This window comes from Chamaea fasciata, unplaced genomic scaffold, assembly GCF_029207755.1.
Source record: "Chamaea fasciata isolate MVZ Bird 193981 ecotype frontalis unplaced genomic scaffold, bChaFas1.0.hap1 SCAF_10, whole genome shotgun sequence".
NCBI lineage: Eukaryota > Metazoa > Chordata > Aves > Passeriformes > Sylviidae > Chamaea > Chamaea fasciata.
The window spans coordinates 30896318-30920332 of NW_027094095.1; the positions used below are offsets into that span (position 1 = coordinate 30896318).

General features: G+C 47.9%; 1 protein-coding gene across 1 annotated transcript in view; it reads left to right on the top strand.

The window, feature by feature from the left end:
* The window catches only part of ROR1 (receptor tyrosine kinase like orphan receptor 1), a 50063-nt gene extending 26538 nt beyond the window's left edge, over window positions 1-23525 (top strand). Inside the window, exons 4-8 of the mRNA XM_066192981.1 lie at window positions 7661-7788; window positions 10462-10779; window positions 12972-13217; window positions 16762-16973; window positions 20782-23525. Of these exons, the coding sequence (XP_066049078.1) occupies window positions 7661-7788; window positions 10462-10779; window positions 12972-13217; window positions 16762-16973; window positions 20782-22206 (2329 nt within the window). The 3' untranslated portion in view covers window positions 22207-23525. The remainder of the gene's footprint in view (window positions 1-7660; window positions 7789-10461; window positions 10780-12971; window positions 13218-16761; window positions 16974-20781) is intronic.
* Window positions 23526-24015: the final 490 nt, after the last annotated feature.

The window sequence follows — 24015 nt, forward strand, 5'->3', positions numbered from 1 at the left end:
GCCCCACGTCCCCAAGTGCCACATCCACGGGGATTTTGGATCCCTGCAGGGATGGAGCCTCACCACTGCCTCACTTCCAATGCCAGATCCATGAAAAAACACCCTTTCCATGAAAAAATTCTCCCACTATCCAACGTAAACCTCTCCTGGCACAACTTGAGGCCGTTCCCTCTCATCCTGTTCTCTGGGAGCAGAGCCTGACCCACCCCCCTGGCTGCCCCCTCCTATCAGGCAGATCTTTTTATCTGTGAAATAAAAAAAGAGAGAAACAAACCAGCTCATTTTGGTAACTTTCGAGCTCGCTGGGGTGTTTTTTTTGCAGCAGTTGTGGACTCCATTTATTGATGGGTGCAAATTTCTGGTCAAATAATGGCTTAAACAAGCTAACATTATAGGTATTATTTTTAATTAACTTGTGCCGAGGCATGTGTTTCACTTTTAATTCAAGTGTCAGGTTTGTGAAGTCTGTTTCTCATCACGCTCAGGGTTAAAAATATTAGGTCACCAGAAGAAAGAACTATTTGAGGCACGGAAGACAAATTAAATGTTAGGAGGAAGGAGAGGGGAGGGAGGAGCAGAAATAAAGCTGTGACTCCAGAAAAGGAGGGAAAGCAGGAAAGAGTTAGGGAGAGAGAAAATGGGCTGAAACTCATTTTGTGGGGTTCAATATTACAGGTTTTTCGATCGGTTTGGAAGAGTTCAAAGCTGTGTCCTGATACCCAGGAAGGGTTGGGATGTTGCTTTCTAGAACATCAGAGTCTGGATTTTCTGGGCAACCTTCTCAAGTCTAACCAAAACGTGCATGATTGGGCCCTAAATTCTGAATATTCCCTCCCAGATAGGAAGGATTTGGACAGAAAAAGAATGAAGGATGTGGCCAAGCTCTTCAAGGAAGTCTCTTCCCTTTGCCTTGGTGTGCGGCTTCCCAGCAGCGGGTAGGACGTGGATGAGGATGGGATGTGCTCCAGCCTCATCCAGGCCCCTCAGACCATCAGCCCCGGGGTCTGGGGTCACAGCTGCAGATTTATGGGATGGAGCTGCCAATCCTTCCATCCCAACCTCCTTCCCTGGAGCTCCATGCCCGACGAGAGGCGGATGAGGGCGGGTGAGAGACCCCGACGGCTCCGGGAGGGAATCCAGCAGGAGGAAGGGGATTTTTCTGGAGGTTTTCTCCTCTGAGAGAGGAGGCAACGTTCAGCACGTGTAACCTTATCCCTCCTGAGCGCTCTTCAAAAACATTTCACGGGGTGGTTTTTTTTTTTTCCCCTCCCTCTGCGTTTCGAAACTTGGAGGAGCCAAACGTAACCTTAAAATAGCTCTGTCAAACAAAACACCAGTGCCAGGAGTTTCCTGCCGTCCCCATCACTCCCAGCACATGATTTGCAGTTCATCCTGAATAATGATGTCAGGGATCTGCCGGGAAAGATCCAAACCCTGCTCCCAAGGTTGTTCCCTAAGCAGCTGCAGCTGCTGAGCCGGCCCGGCCTGCAGGGAATGCCCTTGGGCTCTGCAGGAGTTGTGTTTGCAAAGGGACACTTCAGGTGTTTAGGAGGGAAAAAAAAAAACCCAAAACCCACCATCTCTGAGGCTGAATCTCGGGGCTGATTTATTGATTTTTGATCAATATTTAGCTCTAATTCATGTGGCCTCAGAGCTGGCCTGGGCTCCCTGGTGCCATCCCACTGCAGATCCATTCAACCAGCATCCCAAACCCGCAGGAATTTTGGATTATTTCTCCATATCTGGACTGGAGGCATCATTCAGAGCAACCATCAGTCTGAATAGTGAGGTAACAACCAAGTAAAGCAATTCCTTTGGCAGATCTTATTTAATTATTGGCAGTTTTTCATCACAGAGTCCTAGAATGGTTTGTGCTGAGGAGGGCATTAAAGATCATCTTATTCCAACCCCTGCCTGCAGCAGGGAAACCTTCCACTATCCCAGACTGTTATTATTATTATTAATAATAATAATTTTTGTTATTCAGAGGTTCTGTGAGACTCTATCATGACGTCAAAGCACAGCAAAATGAATTTTTTTTTACTTTCTGCCTCTGCTTTCCCATTTCAAGCCTGGCTGCCCTGTGCCTTTAAAGGGGTGTCAACCAGCAACAGCTTTTATTCCCCAGAACTTTTCCCTAAATTACACAGTGACGTGGAAGTCTGGGCAGTTCTCTTCTTTTTTGCAAAGTGGAATGCAGAAATTTGCTGAAATATTATCCTGAAACAGAGCCAAAGGTGTTCCCATTTTCCAAGAGAGGCGCAAGCAACCGGGTTTTGCTCTTTGGAAAGTATGAGAGAATTTTTATTCATCTGTTTGCTTTAAGGGAGATCTGCCAAGTCAAAACCCTTTCATTTCATCCTGTGTGAAGCTGGAACACAAAATATAATTTATTTAACAATGTGCAAATAATTTATACAGAGAGGGGGCACTGGGTGTACGTAACCATAAAAATAATTTATTGATACACCTTGTAATTGATGGCAAGACAAAACGTCTTTCACTTTGTCAGTGAGAAAAATGCCTGCAGTCTTCACCCAGAGCCAAAACTTTTCCATCTCCACTTGGTAGATCTGGGAGATAATTTAACATTTATTTGCTTTTGCTCTTCAGATTGGTTCATTCTCATAAATTAACCTTCTCTGCATTTACACCTTAACTCATGCTGGCTTTAGGGACTTTGTCTTGCCTTGTTCTGTTCTCTCCTTTGGCCATTTTCGCTCCAGACATCCAATTTAGTCCTGGATTTATGACTATTTCTTGCAAGGTACTCATTTAAATCCTTCTTAAGGCAAAAAGGGAAAAAAATGAGGAGAGGAGAGGAGAGGAGAGGAGAGGAGAGGAGAGGAGAGGAGAGGAGAGGAGAGGAGAGGAGAGGAGAGGAGAGGAGAGGAGAGGAGAGGAGAGGAGAGGAGAGGAGAGGAGAGGAGAGGAGAGGAGAGGAGAGGAGAGGAGAGGAGAGGAGAGGAGAGGAGAGGAGAGGAGAGGAGAGGAGAGGAGAGGAGAGGAGAGGAGAGGAGAGGAGAGGAGAGGAGAGGAGAGGAGAGGAGAGGAGAGGAGAGGAGAGGAGAGGAGAGGAGAGGAGAGGAGAGGAGAGGAGAGGAGAGGAGAGGAGAAGGGAAAAGGAAGAAATCCATGGGATGTGGTAGGAATGAGCACACAATTACAGCATCCCTGGAATATGCATTTTTAATATATTGGATTGTAAAAATAAATATGACATGACCTCACAGGTTTTCTATCAATACATGAAATACTTCTAAATGAACTCACGTTAAAGCCTCGTTACAAAGCTTTTGCTGAACTTGTTGTTGGCACTTGCTGGAAGTGTTGTTTAAATTGGGGCGATTTCTTGTCATTTCGAAAAAGGCTGGCAGAGAAAATTCAGGATACTGGGAAGTGGAGTTTGACAGAGAACCTTGCAGAGATGGCTTGTGTTTAGGAACCACCAGTTGCAGAGGAGCTGGTACCACGAAGCCCCTCCAGGCTTAGTGTGAAGCAATAAAATAAATATTGCAATCTGATTGGTAATGTTTCTCTGCTCTGCCTGCTTTGCATGGGGATGCCCAAAAAGCTGCAGAGGCAGAAATTCTGCCCGATTTCAGAAAGGAGCAGCTCTGGGAGGGGGATCAGCCTCTGGATTCACTGCAGCCTCACGCCAGGAGCAGCTGAGATAAAGAGCTGGAATCAGAGAATGGGCTGGGCTGGAAGGGATCTTAAAGAGATTTTGGCTGTGGACACCCTTCAAAGCTCTTCCTTGGTTTTGTGTGAACTTTGAGCAATCGGATCCTCGGAGACACCTGAGCGCGGTGTAAATTAATCCTCGGTGCTATTCTTGCACCAAGCCAGAGGTGTTGTCACAGGGAGAAGTGCAGCGGGATCCAAAGGCAATGGGCGAGCTCCAAGATAAACATCCAGGCTGGAAATACTGACAGAGTGAAACAGAAAACAGCGTGGAAACCAGACCTGAGAAGAAAGACTCTTAGAGCCCTACAGTGCTGCATCATCGTTAAAACCCAGCACTTTGTCTTGTGCAGCCTTCACCCAACGCTCAGCGGGGTTTTGTGGGGTGCAGGCAGCGCAGGAATCAGTTATGGGGCAGCTCCCGGCCCCCAAACCCTGCGCTGTGGTTGGGCTGGAGTTGTTCCTGCAGGCTGCCATCCCTGCTCTCCACCCGCTGCCTGCTCTCCTCCCCGCTCCCGCCGGGATTTGCACGAGTGATTAAAGCCCATCCACAATCAGAAACGCCTCCAGGCTTGGATTGACTTCCAGTTCGTTAGGACTTAATCATTAGGACGTAAGCTGGCCTGTAAATGTTAACACATTAATTGCTGGATCAGGCCTGATTTCCATCCTGCCGGAGCCAAAGAGACCGTTCCATGTGCGGGATCAGGATCGAGAAGCAGAAACACATCCGAGCGGGGATGCGGGGATTCCTCACACGGAGCAGGTGAGGGATGCCAAACCACGGGCTGTGGGAAAGGAATGCGGACTCAGCCTTGATCCCGAGAAACCCAGAGCGGTGTTTAACGCCAAAACCTGATAATAGCTGCGTTTAAAGCCAAAACCTGATAGGCGTGTTTAAACCCAAAAACCGAGAGCTGTGTTTAAAGCCAAAAACCGGTTGCCGCGTTTAAAACCAAAAGCTGAGCTGTGTTTAACACCAAAAGCTGAGCTGTGTTTAAAACCGAAGCGCTGCCAGGGGGCAGCAGGAGGTGGGGAATGTGCTTAAACTGCGGGAGCCCTTCACGCTTTTGTGGCTTTCGTGTCGGGCTCCGGCTCTGGGTTTGGATGGAATGTCTGGAAAGCGGAGGGTGATCGCCTCGGCAGCATCTGTGCGGTGGGAAAGGGTTCGGGAGAGCTGTGGCTGCTCCCCAAACCCGCTGTGTTGTGGGGAGCGGTGGCTCAGGGAGCTGCTGTTCAGTAGAGGAACCTCCCCGGCCTTTATTTCTCCCCAAAACCTCCGGAGCAGAGTCCAGGGGGCCGCGAAGTCTCGGGGTCCCTCTCTCATAGCCTGATGCTCCTGTTCCTCTCATTTGTTTTACCCTCCTGCCCCATTATGGAGCTGATTCCCAAAACAATCCTAAGTAGTTCTTGCTCCTCATGAGCTGCCAATCTGCAGTTTTCCCTGGGTGAATTCCGCTGGATGCAGCCCCGGGCCAGAGCTGGTGTCACCCTGGCCCTTCCTCTTTACCCTAATCTTCCCCTCCTGAGATTATCTGCAAAATCCCGCTCCGCAGGGCATTTCCAGCCAGGTGAGCTGGTGGCTCTGCTCGTTTCGTGTCCTTCCCTTCAAAGGGGAGCCTTTGGCTGGTCCCTGAGTGAAATTCCAGGATAAATTCAGCCTGGAGAAAAGGAGGTTCAGGGGAGACCTTGTGGCTCTGCACAACTCCCTGCCAGGAGGGGACAGCCGGGGGGGGATTTGGGATCTGCTCCCAGGGAACAGGGACAGGAGGAGAGGGAACGGCCCCAGGCTGGGCCAGGGGAGGCTCAGGGTGGAAATTCTGGAAATTTGCTTTACAGAAAGAGTGGTCAGACATTGGCACAGTGGTGGAGTCTGGCTGGAGTTACCACACACGTAACAGCCTCAGGTTGCACAGGAGGGGTTTAGGTGGGATATCTGGGGGGAAATTTCTTCCCAGAAAGGGTGTTCCAACCCTGCTCAGCTGCCCTGGGCAGGGGTGGAGTCCCCATCCCTGCAGGGATCCAAAATCCCTGTGGATGTGGCATTTGGGGATGTGGTCAGTGGTGGCCTTGGCAGTTCTGGGGAATGGCTGGACTCCATCCTAGCGGCCTTTTCCAACCTTAAGGATTCTATGATGTTATAATCCTATAAAAATAATAAACGGCTAATTAATTATATCCTATCTGGGCATTTAATGATGAGAAGATGAACTCGACTCCAGAGCCTTCAGCCGCTCTTGGGGTTTTTCAGCTCAGGTTCCAGTTTTTCTCTTCAAGAACCAACAGAACAAAAACATTTTCAGCAGAGCTGACTCCCTGCAGGAAGCCAAGGACGTGATCGTGTGTCCATCCCTGCGTGCACCTCAGGTGTCTTTGTTGCCTGAATCCCTGTGGCACCTCAACCTTCCCTCCGGCTATTAATGAAGAGTTTAATTGGCAGTTAAAGGTCGTGCTTTTGCAACCCAGCTTCCAATGCGCTTGGGAATATCTTGGGGCCATCATCCAGGGAAAGCTGGACCCTTTTCCCACCGATTTCCCGACGGTGGGAGAGAGGTTTCCATCTCTCCCATCTCTCTTTCCCACCCCCTCGCCTTCACACTCATAAATTACTGCGCTTAATCCCCGGGGTTTGGCTTCTCCCTGTGAACGCTGCGGGAATCCCGGGACGCTGCTGTGTCAGTCCGGCGGTGCCGGGAGATGTCTGGGATGTCCTGGAAGGCGATCCCAACGCTTCTTTCCCCCTAATCCCCTTAGCCGGCTCTGGCCGCGGTGACAGGGCGCCCGGAGCGGCCGCTGGCTCTGCGAGGCAGCGCACAAAGGATGGGCGACTTCAAAGAATTCCCCGTGGAATTTGCATTTCCAAGCTCTCACAGCCAAGGTCTTCAGGAGGGGGGATGAAAGTGGCTTTTGTTAAACTTAATGGCGGAGTTGATTAAAAAAAAAAAAGCGCTGATTTTTTCCCTTATTAAGGCGTAGTGTGATTCCACTCTTGGGTTTTTGGCATCTGGTGGGAGGGAGAATTCCGCACACAAAGGATGTAACCTGTTCCCTACCCGGCTGTCAACATCCCTAGGGATATTTCGGTATCATTTATCCGAGTTTGAGAGCCAGAGAGGAGCTGGCTGGGCTGGGCAGGAGTAACAAAGAAAATATCAACAATTTTTCGTTGAACACCGCCTTTTGCTGGGACCTCGAGTGGAGTCGAGGCGTCTGTCCGGAAAATTCATCCCAAAAATCTCAGCGCCAGGTATCTCCGAGTGGATCGTCAAAGGAAGGAATTGAAAGGGCTGGTTCATGCAGTTGGGATTTCAGGGATCATGTGCTAAAAACCCCTCCTCAAAACCCCACTCAAAGTCCCTGCTCAGTGCTGATCATTCGAAATACCCAGTGCCTGCTTTTCTTTGCTTTGTTTGAAGAGCATTGGCAAATAATTTCCCATCTGGATTTCTGGATTAAATGTCTCCTGGATTGCCTAGAAGAAAGTACCTAATGAAAGAAATGTGTCTGTTGAACTCCTGTCTCAGTTCTGGGTTCTGTTTGAGCACTAAATGTTACCACACACCAAAGGCTGAGCAAACATTTCCTATTTCCAGGGCTGGATTTTCTATATACACTTGAAATTCTGCTTGCATGACTCTTCCTGCTGTGTTTATCAATATTAAGCACGAGCTTGGTTCAAAAATAGAAAACTATGTGTTAGCTGCTTTAAATAAACATCGATCCTATTTTCCCAGGGCAGTTTATATTTCTCTTCTAATCAAGGCTGGGTGTATTTGTGAGCAGAGCCTTAAAAGCACTCGTTTCATACAACATTAATGTGTGTTTTGGCTAAGCTGAAATGCCACTTTTTACCAGGCACATGAAGGGGGTTTATTCAAACAAACAAATATCCGAGCTCTTTTTGAACCGAAGGAAAGGATCCTAATTGTTTTCAGTATTTTACAGTCACCGTTTTGTTGTTTCTGGCTGGTTTCAGGGATGAGTACGAGGAGGATGGGTTTTGCCAGCCTTACAGGGGCATCGCCTGCGCCCGCTTCATTGGGAACAGAACCATCTACATGGAGTCCTTGCACATGCAGGGGGAGATAGAAAATCAGATTACAGGTGAGTAAAAACTCCTTGGCTGTCTCCTCCCAAAAAGCTGCTGGAGTTTTATAAACAGTGATATTACTGTGCTTTGGTCTTTATTCCCTCTTGCCATGAGCTCGTCCGGGTGTCTCTGCTCCTCCAGCTCCTCCCAAAACACCTAAAAAGAAAAAAGATTTTTCAAGGAGAAGGGGCTGTGTGTTTACAGCTTCTGGGAGACTCGGTGCTGCTGGTACCCCAGCAGGTTTTGGAAAGCAAAGGGGAATAATAATAATAATAACAACAACAACAATAATGATTATTATAATAATGATGATGATGATGATGATGATGATGGAATAATTTAGGTGCTGGGAAAAGCTGCATAAATAATGCAGCAGGTAGTGGTTTTCCTTTGGAGCCAGGGGAGAACCAGTTGCCATTATTTTTGTGGGATGTGCTGATGGCGTTGCTGAATTCACAGATATCATAAATATAATGACATTCTCTACTTTTCATATAAATTAAATCAACCTGATCCTAGCCCTGGTAATCATCTCTGTATTCAGATGGTTTTTTTTTTCTTGCTGTCAGAATATCCCAACTTTCTCTTCTCCCTTTGTCTCCAAACACTGTTAACATTGCAAAAAAAGGCTTCATTTCCTCAAGAAAGGCAACGTGGAGCCACCGGTCCATAATCTTCCAGCATTTAGTTTAGAAAGTTATTTGGGATTGTATGAAAGTTGTCACCTTCCTCGAAGGAATGGGTGCAGGAATTTGGGGTTTACCTGTTGGGCTTCCAAACATTACATGAATTTGTAAATTATTCTCAGTAATTGGGGAGGAAAAGAAGGAATAATTAAAGGAATGATTACATTTGGGGGTTGGGTAATGAGCTTAGCATTAATCCCGTGTTGAAAACCTGATGTATTTTTCCTTGTCAGTGAAATCAGCATCGTTAATAACTTCCAGTGTAATTAGTGCCGTGCATTCCTGTTCATCACCTGCACTGCTGCAGTGGGTGGGAAGTGAGGCTTTTACTGGGAAGGCAAAACATCCCTGTCCTGGTTTGGAAAGACAGGTGTTTGCCAGGGAAAGCTGGGGCTCCCTTTGGAACGGAGAATGTAAATCCCCTTCCTCCAGATTGTTATAATTTTGCAATTAGGGGCTTTCAGGCAAAGATATGGGAATAGGAATAACAGGTTTTTACTAGGAATGTTAAAAATGTAATAGTACAAAAAAAAAAAAAAAAAAAGAACAAGCAAACAAACAAAAACCCTAAAAACCCTGACAAGAGTCAGAAATATGACCTGGCCCCTGTTGGTCAGGGTATTGGGAGCAGTCCAAACAAACCCTCCAGCCGTGCCAGCTGTGGCTCTGCTGGAGCAGAGATGATCCCGGAGAAGGGCCCGGTGGGGCTGGGATGGGTCCGGGCTCCCTCGGGGAATCCAGCGCACACAGGCTGTGCTGCTGTTCGGAATGCCAGCGGTGATCCAGGCGGGAATGCTGGGCTCCTCCCCCTGGGCGGAGCCTCTCCCCGTGGGATGATGGGATTGTATCAGCCCTGCAGTGAGCCTCGATGGCCCATGAACAGCAGATATGCCCTGGGGGGAGGACGGGTCCTGGAAGGGATAAAGAACTCTGCCCCAGCTGGTTTAACAGCAGAGATCCCCCAGAGTGATGAGGGACAGGTCCTGGAAGGGATAAAGAACTCTGCCCCAGCTGGTTTAACAGCAGAGATCCCCCAGAGTGATGAGGGACAGGTCCTGGAAGGGATAAAGAACTCTGCCCCAGCTGGTTTAACAGCAGATATCCCCCCAGAGTGATGAGGGACGGGTCCTGGAAGGGATAAAGAACTCTGCCCCAGCTGGTTTAACAGCAGAGATCCCCCAGAGTGATGAGGGACAGGTCCTGGAAGGGATAAAGAACTCTGCCCCAGCTGGTTTAACAGCAGAGATCCCCCAGAGTGATGAGGGACGGGTCCTGGAAGGGATAAAGAACTCTGCCCCAGCTGGTTTAACAGCAGAGATCCCGCCAGAGTGATGAGGGATGGGTCCTGGAAGGGATAAAGAACTCTGCCCCAGCTGGTTTAACAGCAGAAATCCCCCAGAGTGATGAGGGACGGGTCCTGGAAGGGATAAAGAACTCTGCCCCAGCTGGTTTAACAGCAGAGATCCCCCAGAGTGATGAGGGACAGGTCCTGGAAGGGATAAAGAACTCTGCCCCAGCTGGTTTAACAGCAGAGATCCCCCAGAGTGATGAGGGACGGGTCCTGGAAGGGATAAAGAACTCTGCCCCAGCTGGTTTAACAGCAGAGATCCCGCCAGAGTGATGAGGGATGGGTCCTGGAAGGGATAAAGAACTCTGCCCCAGCTGGTTTAACAGCAGAGATCCCCCAGAGTGATGAGGGACGGGTCCTGGAAGGGATAAAGAACTCTGCCCCAGCTGGTTTAACAGCAGAGATCCCCCAGAGTGATGAGGGACAGGTCCTGGAAGGGATAAAGAACTCTGCCCCAGCTGGTTTAACAGCTGGCCATTAACAGAAGGCCCCTGCCCCCACCCCCTGGAGTTATGAGGAATGGGTTATACAAGAGATAAAGAAAAACCCACTTCCCCAGCCGGTTTCAACAGATGGAAAACAAAATAAACATTTTTGGTTACATCCTGCAACCCAAGCCAATCCCCAAGTGAACCCCGGTGTGTGTTTTCCAGCTGCCTTCACCATGATCGGCACCTCCAGCCACCTGTCGGACAAGTGCTCCCAGTTTGCCATCCCCTCCCTGTGCCACTACGCCTTCCCCTACTGTGACGAGACCTCCTCCGCTCCCAAACCTCGGGATCTGTGCCGGGATGAGTGTGAGATCCTGGAAAACGTCCTGTGCCAGACCGAGTACATTTTTGCCAGGTCTAACCCCATGATCCTGATGAGGTTGAAGCTGCCCAACTGCGAGGATCTGCCGCAGCCCGACAGCCCCGAGGCCGTCAACTGTATCCGCATCGGGATTCCCATGGCTGATCCCATCAATAAAAGTGAGTGGGGAACGTCTGGTTTTCCATGGGAAAGGTACTGCTGTGCCAAGGTTGGCCGGAAGGGCTCGTGCATCCCACTCTGGGCTTTCACAGCTCACAGGTGAATTTCCCGGCTCCAGCTTGTGCAGAAGGGGTAGCAATTCTGAAGGGTTTTTTGTCAGGAATTCTGAAGGATATTTTTTTTCAGGAATTCTGAATGGTATTTTTTAGGAATTCTGAAGGAGTTTTTTTTTTTTTTTTCAGGAATTCTGACGGTTTTTTCCAGGAATTCTGAAGGGTTTTTGTCAGGAATTCTGAAGGGTTTTTTTCAGGAATTCTGAAGGATATTTTTTAGGAGTTCTGAAGGATATTTTTCAGGAATTCTGAAGGGTTTTTTTCAGGAATTCTGAAGGATTTTATCAAGAATTCTGAAGGATATTTTTCCCGGAATTCTGAAGGTGTTTCTTTCAGGGATTCTGAAGGATTTTTTTCAGGAATTCTGAAGGAGTTTCTTTCCAGGAATTCTGAAGGGTTTTCTCAGGAATTCTGAAAGATTTTTTTTCAGGAATTCTGAAGGTGTTTCTTTCAGGAATTTTGAAGGATTTTTTTTTTCAGGAATTCTGAAGGGGTTTCTTTCCAGGAATTCTGAAGGGTTTTCTCAGGAATTCTGAAAGTTTTTTTTTTCAGGAATTCTGAAGGATTTTTTGGGGGAATTCTGGTGGATATTTCCAGGTCTTTTCTAAGTGATACGGGGTAAGAAACTATGGAGTGTAAGCATTTGGATGCGGAGGAATTTGGGTGGCTTCGTCCTCCCTGCTCCTTCATCCTCCTCCCACCTCAGCCTGACGTGCTCCAGCAGGAGCAGTGGAGGGATCTTTGTCAGGAGGAACATTTGCAGGGCTGGATCCGTGGCTGTCCGGCCTAAGCCAGCCTAATTTTAGGCTCTGGCTGAGCCCCCTCTTTGATCAGGCTGGGCTGCAGCCCGTTCACAACCCTTCCACATCCCAACAGTCTAATATTAAACACGGCTCCCGCAAATTGTTCACCTTCCTGTGAAAATAAGGGCTGCAATTCCATTTCCCACCCCAGTTTTGCTTTCTTTTGTGTATCTTATATTAAAAACGCTTGGCAGAAGCTGTTTTCACTACGGGAGCGTAAGCTTTCAATCCTCCCAGGAATGGGAATGCAAAGCGGGCCCTGCCTTGCGGCCACACCTGTTGGGATATTAAGAGAGACAGGACCACTGGGAGATGTCCTAAAATCTGATTTATTGCTCTTCTTCTACCATCTCGTGAAGGGTGAGAACGTCTTCCCCCAGAAGTTCGTGGTCAGTGGTCATCAGCCGTCACAAGACCACAGCTTACACGGGGTTTTAAAGGTTTATTAGCCAACAGTCTACTGCCACACAGATTGTTTTGTGGATGGAACGTCCATAAAACAAGATTGTTTTGGAATGTTGTTTTCACTTTCACGCCAATGGCAAATTAAACTGTGTCACACGTCCTGCAGTGACGCGGGCTTTTTTTATCCAATCACAGGGTGACACACAAACTACTTGATACACGTTAAAACTTCTTACCTGTGGGTTTGTTATCTTCTTTTCTTCTGTTAGAGCTGGGATTAAATGCTCAGGAGATGCAGTTTTCATGTTCGGACTCAGTTGTTTATTAATTCTTATCTATATTACAGTCTCACAAGCTGTGAGTTCTGGCTAACACGGTAGAAAATGGCTGTCTCTAACTTTTTCCAAGGTCTTTTAAGCACAAATGGACCAATTATGAGATGACACCTGAATTATTTTTACTTTTAACCCAGTAACCAACCACCCCTGGCCCGCAATGTGGATTTTTCTATCCAATTACAAAATACACCCAGACCCATGAAGAAGAAGGTGAAAAGGAAGGACTTGGCCTACACCCTAAATCCTCCATCTTGTTTTATACATATTACTGTATTCTAAACCCTTCAACTCTGTGTTTTCCCCCCTGTGCTATCACACACTTCTATCCAAACCCCACACCCACAATCCCAGAGCTGTCACTCAATTTTGGAGCCTTTTCCACGGCCTCAGGTCCAATGCAGAGTTTGCTTGGGGGTCAGAGCCTGTCAGCACAGAAAGCCTGGAATTCCCAGTGCTCACGCTTCCAACACTCACCCCCAGAGCTGCAGCTCCCAGCACCCACCGTGGCTCTGGTTTTTGGTTGTCTTTGCAGATCACAGGTGCTACAACAGCACGGGCGTGGATTACCGCGGCACGGTGAGCGTGACGCGCTCGGGGCGGCAGTGCCAGCCCTGGAACTCGCAGTACCCCCACACCCACACCTTCACTGCTGCCAGGTACCCCGAGCTCAACGGGGGACACTCCTACTGCAGGAACCCCGGCAACCAGAAGGACGCCCCGTGGTGCTTCACCTTGGATGAGAACTTCAAGTCGGAGCTCTGCGACGTGCCGGCCTGTGGTAATGCCTGTCCCGGCTCGCGATGGAGCTGGGGGCAAAAAGGGGAAGGGTTTGGTGCACAGAGAGTCTTTTGTGAGTCCCTGGGAACAGAGCTGGCTGGCCCTGCTGTGAGGAGGCCTTTGAGCACTTGCTGCCCCTTGCAGTGACGGCATGAGAATCATTTCCTGGGGAATGGCTGTGTGCTGCCAGCTCAAGCGGCCCGGGTCTGCTCGGGGAGGTGGTGGAGTCACCATCCCTGGATGTGTTTAAATAAAGGAATGGATGTGGCACTCGGTGCCGTGGTTTAGTTGAGGTGTTAGGGCTGGGTTGGGCTCCATGATCCGGATGATCTTCCAACCCACTCATTCTGGGAATTCTGTGAAAGTGCTCCTGGCTTTCCAGCTTGTTGTTCCAATCAGTACAACTCCTTAGGCCAAATTAAATCATAGAAGCATGGAATTGTTTGGGTTGGAAAAGCCCTCTGAGGTCATCGAGTCCAACCATCCGCAGCACCGCCAAGGCCACCGCTGTCCCACGTCCCCAGGTGCCACATCCACAGGGCTTTTGAATCCCTTTTTAAGTCCATTTTAAGACCCCACCACTGCCCTGGGCAGCTGTGCCAGGCATGGACAACCCTTTCAGTGAAGAATTTTCCCCTGATGTCCAATCTAAACATCCTCTGGTGTAACTTGAGGCCGTTCCCTCTCCTCCTGTGTCTGTTCCTTGGGAGCAGGTCCCAAACTCCCCCCGGCTGTCCCCTCCTGTCAGGGACTTTTGAGGTCCCCCCTGAGCCTCCTTTTCTCCAGGCTGAGCCCCTTTCCAAACTCCCTCAGGAATTCTCCAGCCCCTTCCCAGCTCCTTTGCCTTCCCTGGACACGCTCCAGCCCCTCCATGGCTTTCTTCTTGTGAGGGGCCCAAATCCAGGGTTTGAGATGCACATGATAGCGCCCAGACTATCTGCCTTCCCCCTGATCTACCCTTTCAGCAAGAACATAATTTAGATCCCATTTTGGCATGGATTCCCATCTTTCCATTAATTGAAAAAGACTTTGGAGCAGACTCAGAACATGTCTCGCTGCAGGAATGTTCATAACCATAACCAGAAAAAATTCAATTTGGTTCTGGCTATGGAGCAGCAACATCAAAGGTATCTCCTTTCCGAGGGGAAAGGTAAACGTTACTGTGACGACTTGTAGGCAACATCAAATTTTGTGTGAAACTTTGAATTTCCATAACAGTTCTGGGTGCATTTCTGGCATGTCCATGCAACTAGCTGTAATTTTTTTTTTCTCGGCCTGTTATCAATATTTTTACTTCTACATGCAGATAAAACAATTAGGACCCATTTGTTCAGGTCTTCCATCCACTTCCCCCCGGGGTCTCTGGGAAGCGGAATCAAATGAGAGCCGAATCTCCCTTTTTGTTCGTTTTGCAATCCCAAAATGCAGCTGGGGCAGTTCTGTCAACACAAACTTCTAATCCCTTTTAGAGGACCTGCCAAAGTCACCTCTGTTTTTTAAGCAAGGCCTGAGCTGTGTTGGCAGTGCTGGTTTAAGAGTTGGACTCGCTGATCTCTGTGAGCTTTTCCGACCTCAAACAATTCTGTGGTTTTCCCCCCACTTTTCGAGTCCTGTATCTCTTCTGCTGTTATTTCAACAGAAATAACGAAAAACTGTCCTGAAGATCCTTGTGCCAGTCCCTTCTAGATGGCTCTGAGATGCCAGGCCTGGCTCCGGCTTTTGATCTGGGATTCCAGGACTCCTTTGGAGCCAAATCCTCTGATTTTCAAGCTTTGCTTGATAATAACTGAGATAGGCTGGCTGGGCTGCAGAATTCCTGACAAAGGTTTTAATTGCCAAAACCTCTCACTGCTGCCTTAAATGGTACTCGTTGTTCTGTGGCTTTATTATTCTAAATACAAACAGAGCTGGATCAGGTGAGCAGTAATTGAATTGTTAAGTGCTAATCTGCATATTAAAACCAGAATACCCGTGTGGGACTTGCATTCTGCTGGTTTTGCACTGGCTGAAAGAGCCATTTCAGGCCCATTTTAATCAGTATTGTGCGTTCTGCCTCGGCCCGGGACATGCCTGGATGGGAAATGGATTTAATTAGGGTGGCTCCCAAGAAGCCCATTAACCTAATGAGGCTTCACGGCGGGGGCTGCTACTTAATAAGAATAATAATTGCCTTTGACTGGAATAGCTCAGGTGATGAACTGGTGCCCAGGTCTCCCTGCGCCTCGTGCTGTCGCTTTCTTCTCCTTTCTTCAACTGTATCTCACAAGCTGTGAGAGGTTTGTTTCCTCAAAGTTTGTCAACCCGACTGCGGGGAGACACGAAACACGGGGTAATTCGAGCATGAGGCTTAGCAAAGCCCAGCCTAAGGAGGTTGGGAAGGGCGGCGTGTGAATCCCTGCCTCTCTGGGAGCAGGGAAAATGCCACGGGGGTGGTGCTGTAGCCCTCTCCCGTTTCCCAAAGGCTGTAGGGATATTTGGGCTACCCCTCAAATAAAAACCAGACTTAATCTGAGAGGAAGGATCGGAGAGGAGCGTGGGGGGAGCAGAGGACGGCGTGAGGCTGGGACAGGAGAGGGGTTGTGCCAAGTGACATCCAGAACCGTTTGAACTTCGCCTCTGTCACAGTTTGAGTCGAGCCCAAGCTTCAGATCAAGTTCATGTTTAATGAAGCGCATAAAAGAGATCTGTGTGGGCCGCCGGGCACTTGTACAAATCCAGCCTGGAAAACGCAGACAAACAAACTGGAGTGACCCGGCAGGGACAAGAAAACATTCCCGTTCTCCCAGACTCCCTGAGGCTGCCTCAGGCATTCCCAATTCCCTTGGAAACAGCCGGGCCGGCCTGGGCTCCGGGGATCCTCGAGTTCCCCTGTGGTGAGCGCGTTAATCCGGGCGTAATTCCGGGTGTAATTCCAGCCTAAACCTTGGGAATGCTCCTGGGAAATGGCAGAGCTGGGCAGGCTCCGTGTCCCTGTGCCCGGGGCACTCAGGGAGGGGGATCTGTCCCTGTCCCTGTGCCTGGGGCACTCAGGATGGAGGATCTGCCCCTGTCCACGTCCCTGTCCTTGTCTCAAACCAAGACACAAAATCAGGAGTCTGTATTCCCACCAGAGCTTTTTTTGGAATCCCAGAATGGTCTGGCTTGGAAGGGACCTTAAAAATCATTTAGTTCCAAGTCCGTGCCATGGGAAGGGGCACCTCCCACAGGCTTCTTCCATCAGGTGTTTTAGAAATTCCCTTTTCCGTGGATCTGTGTTAGGCCATGAGCTCATTTCAGCCCAAGCCGAGGCCACCTCCCAGCATTCCAGTGTTCGACCTCACAGGGACGGTTCCTGCGTGTCCTCACAGAACTGGCACTCCACAAAATAAGTTTTCCTTTTAATACTAATTGAATAAAACAGCATTCAAGGTGGATTTCAGCAAGGGAAAAAGGGTGTTTTACCCTTTTTAACACTTTTACTCTTTTACTTGACCCAGGGATGTGTTTGACTCCGTGGGGCGCTTCATTCCTTGTTGTTTTGTTTTTTTTTTTCCTTTCTGAACCAGATTACAAGGATTCCAAGGAAAAGAATAAAATGGAAATCCTGTACATCCTGGTGCCAAGTGTCACCATTCCCCTGGCCATAGCCCTGCTCTTCTTCTTCATCTGCATCTGCCGGAACAACCAGAAATCCTCATCGCCCCCAGTGCAGAGGCAGCCGAAACACGTCCGGGGCCAGAACGTGGAGATGTCCATGCTCAACGCCTACAAACCAAAGGTAAACCCAGAGTTCTGCTTCCACACGTCCCTTTTCTGACTTAGACATGGGGCAACTGAGAGTTTTTTAAATTTTTATTTTATTTTATTTTACTGTACTTTGCTTTCTTTTCTTTTATTTAACTTTATTTTACTTTATTTTATATTTTATTTTACTTTACTTTTACTTTATTTTATTTGACTTTATTTTATTTTATTTTACTTTATTTTATATTTTATTTTATTTTTTATTTTATTTTACTTTACTTTTATTTTATTTTACTTTATTTTATATTTTATTTTATTTTTTATTTTATTTTATTTTACTTTACTTTTATTTTATTTTACTTTATTTTATTTTTTTTATTTTTTTTATTTTTTAAATTCTATTTTATTTTATTTTATTTTATTTTATTTTATTTTATTTTATTTTATTTTATTTTATAGCTATGAAGCCTTAAAAATTCTCTACAAATCCATCTCCCACATCCATGCAGAGAGGGAAACGCTTCCAACAGCCCAGCACTGAAATATTCAGGCGGTTTCCAGCCTGTGATTTGTGTGATTTTTTTTGGTGAGGGTTTTCTCAGCAGCAGCAGCAGCAGCATGTGCTGGACCAAGGGGGTAATTCCTGTGTGTCCACGTCCCTGGCGAAATAACGGAGTTTCTGTGTGATAAAGCAAGAAAACCCTTCCTGAAGCATCTCTGAAGCACCTCATTAGAGTGAGGGAGTAATGCGGGTAAAGATGTGATTCAGCATTTCCTCAGGAGAGCTTTCCACGGCTCTGCTCAGTCCGTCACCTTTCACTCAGCTCAAATCACCTTTGGAAAGATTTCTTCCTTGAGGTTTTCAGGCTTCCCCATTCCCTCAGCTGAAAGCAGGAATGACCAGAACAGCCTCAAAAGCTCTGCCTGCAGCACAGCTCCTGCTGCTGGTGTTTGGCTTCACCACAGCCCCACGCTCAGGGAGAATTTTAAAAATTCGTTTTGATTTTAGTGTGATCAACCTGGCGCTCCTGATCTCCTGGGGTGTGCAGGCCTGGCTGTGTCACCCAGGGCAGGGTTGGAAGTGCCATCCACAGGCACAGGAATGCCCTGGAAGAGCATTTCCCTTCTGATCCTGGAAAATATCCCAGGATACTTTATGGTTCTTCAAGGACTCGGTGGGCTTTGTTCCTTTGGAATTCGGTGGGCTTTGTTCTTTCGAAGCGTTTTAGAGTGAAAACCTCTGTCTCAGTCCCACACACACACTGGCCTGGTGAATTTATCTTCATTTTCCTTGGAAGTCCCCAATTCCGGCTTCCCCCTACAGCTTGGAGTAGTTTTAATCAAGGTGTTGGTAGCAGTAAAATAAAAAACATTTAATAAAATCAGTGTCCAAACTGCGTCCAACCTCCTCCTGGAATATTTTGTTCAATTTGGGGTTGCTCCTTGCTCCCTGCTCTGCTGGGAATTTGGGGTTCAATCCTGGCTAAAATGAAGATGATGGGAATGCTTTTATTGAGGATGCAATTCCCACCTTTCCTGCTGGCACACACAGCTCAGGAAAGCAGAAATTCCTGGAAATGTCTGGCAAATATTGACCACTCTCTTCCCTTTCAATTTGCAAGTCATTTTCTGCGAGAATATTTTCATTTTATTTATGCTAATTCTGGATTTCCCCACTGGGACAGCCAGCTCTCCCCGTCTCCAGTGTTTTGATTGCCTTTCAAACAGTGTTTTCAAGGGAAGGAAATGGAATCTTGTTTTGAAAATTGATGTCAGCTTTGGGTGAAAACACATTTAAGCTTCAAGCTCCCACTGAGGCGGTTGTTTGCTTGGATAAATAGGAATGTTAGCATTTCCTCTGGTTTTAAGGGATTTTTATTGCCTTCAAAAATATAATAAATTAAGGACATCTCGTCCTGGAGCTGAAGTAGAGGTGGAAGGGGGTGGGTTTCCCCTGACCTGCTGCCTCTTGTGTATTTTACACTTCCCTACATTTTGGACACCCGTGTGTGACAAATACTTGTCAAACAAAAGCTGAGCAGATTTACAACTGCTTCTCTCCAAATGAGCCCTTCCTGCCAAAACTTTATGACTTCATTTTCTTCCCGCCTCCCCCCTCAGTTTTCCACTCCGTTGGTTCAAACAGACGGACCCTGGCTCAGGTCAGACAGAGGTCATTTCACTTTCATTACTAAAATATAATTTACAATATGCCAGACCTAAACAAGTTTTAGCCTAAAGGATTTGGGTAATATAAACCATCTGTTCCTCAACAATATAGCTAATTTCCTGCCATCGCTGTGCAGTCTACTGGGCTGCCTGCTCAAATGGCTTTATTATTATTGTTGTTATTATCATCATTATTGTGATTATTAATGCAGTGTTTGTCTAAAAGTCCTAAGTGATCAATACAATTAGAATTAATTCATGCGAAAACGGCTTTTTTTTTTTTCCCCCACGATTATTTGAAATGTCAGGTTTTTGCCGCTGGAAAGCTGGCCTTGCATGATTTCAGGAATGCAAATGCCAATGTTTACGCTAATTTACAGAACCTAGATCCCAAACCCATTAACCTTAAATTACTACCTGTGGATTTACTGAGGGCCCTAAATGAGTGGGGTTGGGTGTTAGGAGCACAAGTGGAAGTTGGGAATAGCGCAGGTTCTTTATGGCCCGGGAGTGAATATCTGCACGCCAAAGGGCCATAAATGTTGAAAAGGTTTGCCTTCCTCCTTTGAGGAACTCGCTGTCAGAGTTTCAGCATGGAACAGAAATAGGGGGAGCGGAAACAGACTCTGCCGTACCCGGAAGGGTTAACAGCAGAGTCAAGGCAGAATCGGCTACAAGGACATGGTTTGTAAAACAAAATCGTTTTTTTCCTGCTAAAACTCCTGGCCCAGAAAACACTTCAGCACGGACCTCTTAGAGCATGGGAATTGCCTCGATTCCTGAAATTAGTCACATTCAATTGGAAGTACAGAAATGCCCAAGGCCAAACGCCGAGATGTTGATGGTTCCTGCGTGTATTTGGATCCAATGCTTGTTGCGTCTGACCTTGTGGAGAGGATGGAAAGGAATTATTATGGTTACCCTTTGGAGCATGGTGATCCCGTTGGGATCCTGGTGTCCTGTTGGAGCCCTGGGCACTGAGAATTCCCAACTTTCTGTGCTGACAGGCACTGACCCCTAAGCAAACACTGCATTGACCTGAGGCCGTGGAAAAGGCTCCCAAAATTGAGTGACAGCTCTGGGATTGTGGGTGTGGGGTTTGGATAGAAGTGTGTGATAGCACAGGGTGGAAAACTCGGAGTTTAAGGGTTTAGAATAGAGTAAAATATATAAAAGAAGATGGAGGATTTAGGGTGTAGGCCAAGTCCTTCCTTTTCACTTTCTCCTCCATTGGTCTGGGTGGTGTTTTGTAACTGGGAAGGAAAATCCACATTGCGGGCCAGGAGTGGTTGGTTATTGGGTTAAAAGTAAAAATAATTCAGGTGTCATTTCATAATTGGACAATTTGTGCTTAAAAGGCCTTGGAAAGAGATAGACACAGAGCCATTTTTCACCTTGTTAGGTAGAACTCACAGCTTGTGAGACTGTAATATAGATAAGAATTAATAAACATCTCAGTCTGAAGACGAAACAACATCTCCGGTGCAATTCATCCTGGCTCGAACAAGAAAAAGAGGATAAAAACCCCACAGTGTCCCTCGGGCTGTGGCTGGCACCAGTGGGATCATTGTCCCCGTGTCCATGTCCTTGGGTCCCACGCATCCCGCACCAGGAGGTTTCGCTTTAGAAAGGCTGTGTTCAGTCCTGATGTGTTCTTGGTGTTTCTCTGGCAGAGCAAAGCCAAGGAGCTGCCCCTCTCCGCCGTTCGCTTCATGGAGGAGCTGGGGGAGTGCGCCTTTGGCAAGATCTACAAGGGCCACCTCTACCTGCCGGGCATGGACCACGCCCAGCTCGTGGCCATCAAGACCCTCAAGGACTTCAACAACCCGCAGCAGTGGGCGGAATTCCAGCAGGAAGCGTCGCTGATGGCCGAGCTGCACCACCCCAACATCGTGTGCCTGCTGGGCGTGGTGACGCAGGAGCAGCCCGTGTGCCTCCTCTTCGAGTACACCAACCAGGGCGACCTGCACGAGTTCCTGGTGATGCGCTCGCCCCACTCCGACGTGGGCTGCAGCAGCGACGAGGACGGCACGGTGAAATCCAGCCTGGACCACGGGGACTTCCTGCACATCGCCGTGCAGATCGCCGCCGGCATGGAGTACCTGGCCGGCCACTTCTTCGTCCACAAGGACCTGGCAGCCCGCAACATCCTGATCGGGGAGCAGCTCCACGTGAAGATCTCCGACCTGGGGCTCTCCAGGGAGATCTACTCGGCTGATTACTACAGGGTGCAGAACAAGTCGCTGCTGCCCATCCGCTGGATGCCCCCCGAGGCCATCATGTACGGCAAGTTCTCCTCCGACTCCGACATCTGGTCCTTCGGGGTGGTTTTGTGGGAGATATTCAGCTTCGGCCTCCAGCCTTACTACGGGTTCAGCAACCAGGAGGTGATCGAGATGATCCGGAAGCGCCAGCTGCTGCCCTGCTCCGAGGACTGTCCCCCCAGGATGTACAGCCTGATGACGGAGTGCTGGCACGACCTGCCCTCCCGCCGGCCGCGCTTCAAGGAGATCCACGCCCGCCTGCGCTCCTGGGAGGGCCTCTCCAGCCACACCAGCTCCACCACCCCCTCGGGGGGCAACGCCACCACCCAGACCACCTCCCTGAGCGCCAGCCCCGTCAGCAACCTCAGCAACCCCAGGTACCCCAACTACATGTTCCCGGCGCAGGGGATCCCCCAGGGGCAGCTGGCGGGGTTCATGGGGCCGCCCCTGGCGCAGAACCAGCGCTACATCCCCATCAACGGGTACCCCATCCCGCCGGGGTACGCCGCCTTCCCCGCGCCCCACTACCCGCCACAGGCTGCCCCCAGGGTGATCCAGCACTGCCCGCCGCCCAAGAGCCGCTCCCCCAGCAGCGCCAGCGGCTCCACCAGCACGGGCCACGTCACCAGCCTGCCGTCGTCGGGCTCCAACCAGGAGGCCAACATCCCCCTGCTGTCCCACATGGCCATCCCCAGCCACCCGGCGGGCATGGGCGTGGCGGTGTTCGGCAGCAAAACCCAAAAACCCTACAAAATGGACTCCAAGCAGCCCTCCCTGCTGGGGGACTCCAGCATGCACGGACCCAACGACTCCGTGATCTCGGCGGAATTGTAAATACGCGAGGCCTTCTTGTACATAGAGACTCGGAAAGGGGGAGGAAGGATTCTTTTTTTTTTTTTTTTTTTTTTTTTCCCCAATATTTTATTGAAGCTCCTTTTTCTGGTTGTTGGACAGACATTGCAGCAAAAGTGTCTTCTGTGAAGTTTCACTGCTCGCCAGGATGGGCAGGCACAACCAGGCAGATCCTCGTGGTGGGAATCCTCGGCCACGTTTCTCCAAGTGCCACCGACAATTCGAAGAGGGCAAGAGGGGATTCGAGTTCGGTTTGGTTTTTTTTTTTTTAATAAAAACATTTTATCCGACGCTTTTTCACAGCTTTTTAAACCTCCGGCGTGGTTTAAATCACGGGAACTATTTTTTTTTTTTTTTAAATACTAAAAACCATATTTTAATATTTGTCTCTTTTTTTAGGAGATGCAAAGGTTCGGAGATCTGGGTGTGCAATTTCAGTGCCAACAGGGAAAATATTTGTAAATGTTGCAGTCGAGGATTGCGTTTCAAATGTATGATCTGAGAGCTGAATCAATTACTTCAGGTGGGATTTTGGTCTTTGGTTTAGCTGGGAGTCTGAGCTCAGATTCAAAAAAAATAAAATCAAAATGTCATTTATGTGACAGCACAAATGCTGGAGTTATCAGCTTGCAGTCTACAAACCTCATCTGCTGCTGGCTGCTAAGGACAGCTGGAGTTCTTAAGGAATTGCCTTAAAGGAAATGAAATTAAAGGGCTTTAATTTCAGAACCTGAATCAACTTCTTCGAAGATAACATTTCACCATCTAGTTCGCTCAAGCAGGAATTCCGTATCCTTTTGTTGCTATGCAACTGCGTACTGGAAAAGCGCCAAACCACGATTTTATATACGACAATCAGTTTCCCCAGGAATATTTATTGTGCCATTTCAGTGACTCTGGCTCCAGTAACCCTGGGAAAAGGGAGACTCACGTTCCATCAGGCAGCAAATCCATCGATAGCAATTGTGTCTAATAATGTGAATTAGTGCTGATTTTCCACTTAGAAATGCACCATTTGTGTCATTAAAAAAAAAAAACCAACAAAACCCATTCAGGTAGAACCCATCGAGAGTCTTCATTTGAAACCACTTTAATGAGTTACACACGTGCTGTGTACGGTACATTTTCCACAGACTCTTTTCTTTTTTTGTACTGAATAATATTTTTATTGTCCACAAAAACCGATCTTTTTTTGCTCAGTCGACAATGTTGTATAATAGGACTTTTATTTTTATCTTTTTGCACAGAAAGTGTGATGATGTTTTTGTACAGCAGAAGTGAAAATACATCTCTGCATTTTATATCTCGGGCTGTTCCTTCTGATTTTTACCCTGATGTAGATGTTCCTGAAATATATTATGGTGATACTCAGCCACTACCTTATACAAATATCTTTCTTTGTTTTCACTGCATGCGTTTAATCACTGTATTACTTGATGATTGAGTTATTAATTTACGGGCATTTCAATTAGGCAAGCATGAAAAAAAGAAAAAAAAATTGTAACGACAAAGGCTATTTTATAATTGAGATACGTGCATTTTTGTATTTCACGTGCCAGAGATGATATTAAACACTGATTATTTTATGCTGCTGTTTATTAAAACATTGTTTTGCACATCGGCATTTCCTCCATCCCGAAGGATGCGGCTCCCAGGGAAGCTGAGCTGGAATCAGCATCCTTGGCTTTAATCAGGAATTAGGAATAACCTAATCCTTAAGGAGCAGCAGTGGGATCGTAAAATAATCCCTCACACACTTTGTGGTTTTGTGTTCAAACCACTCACGGCTCG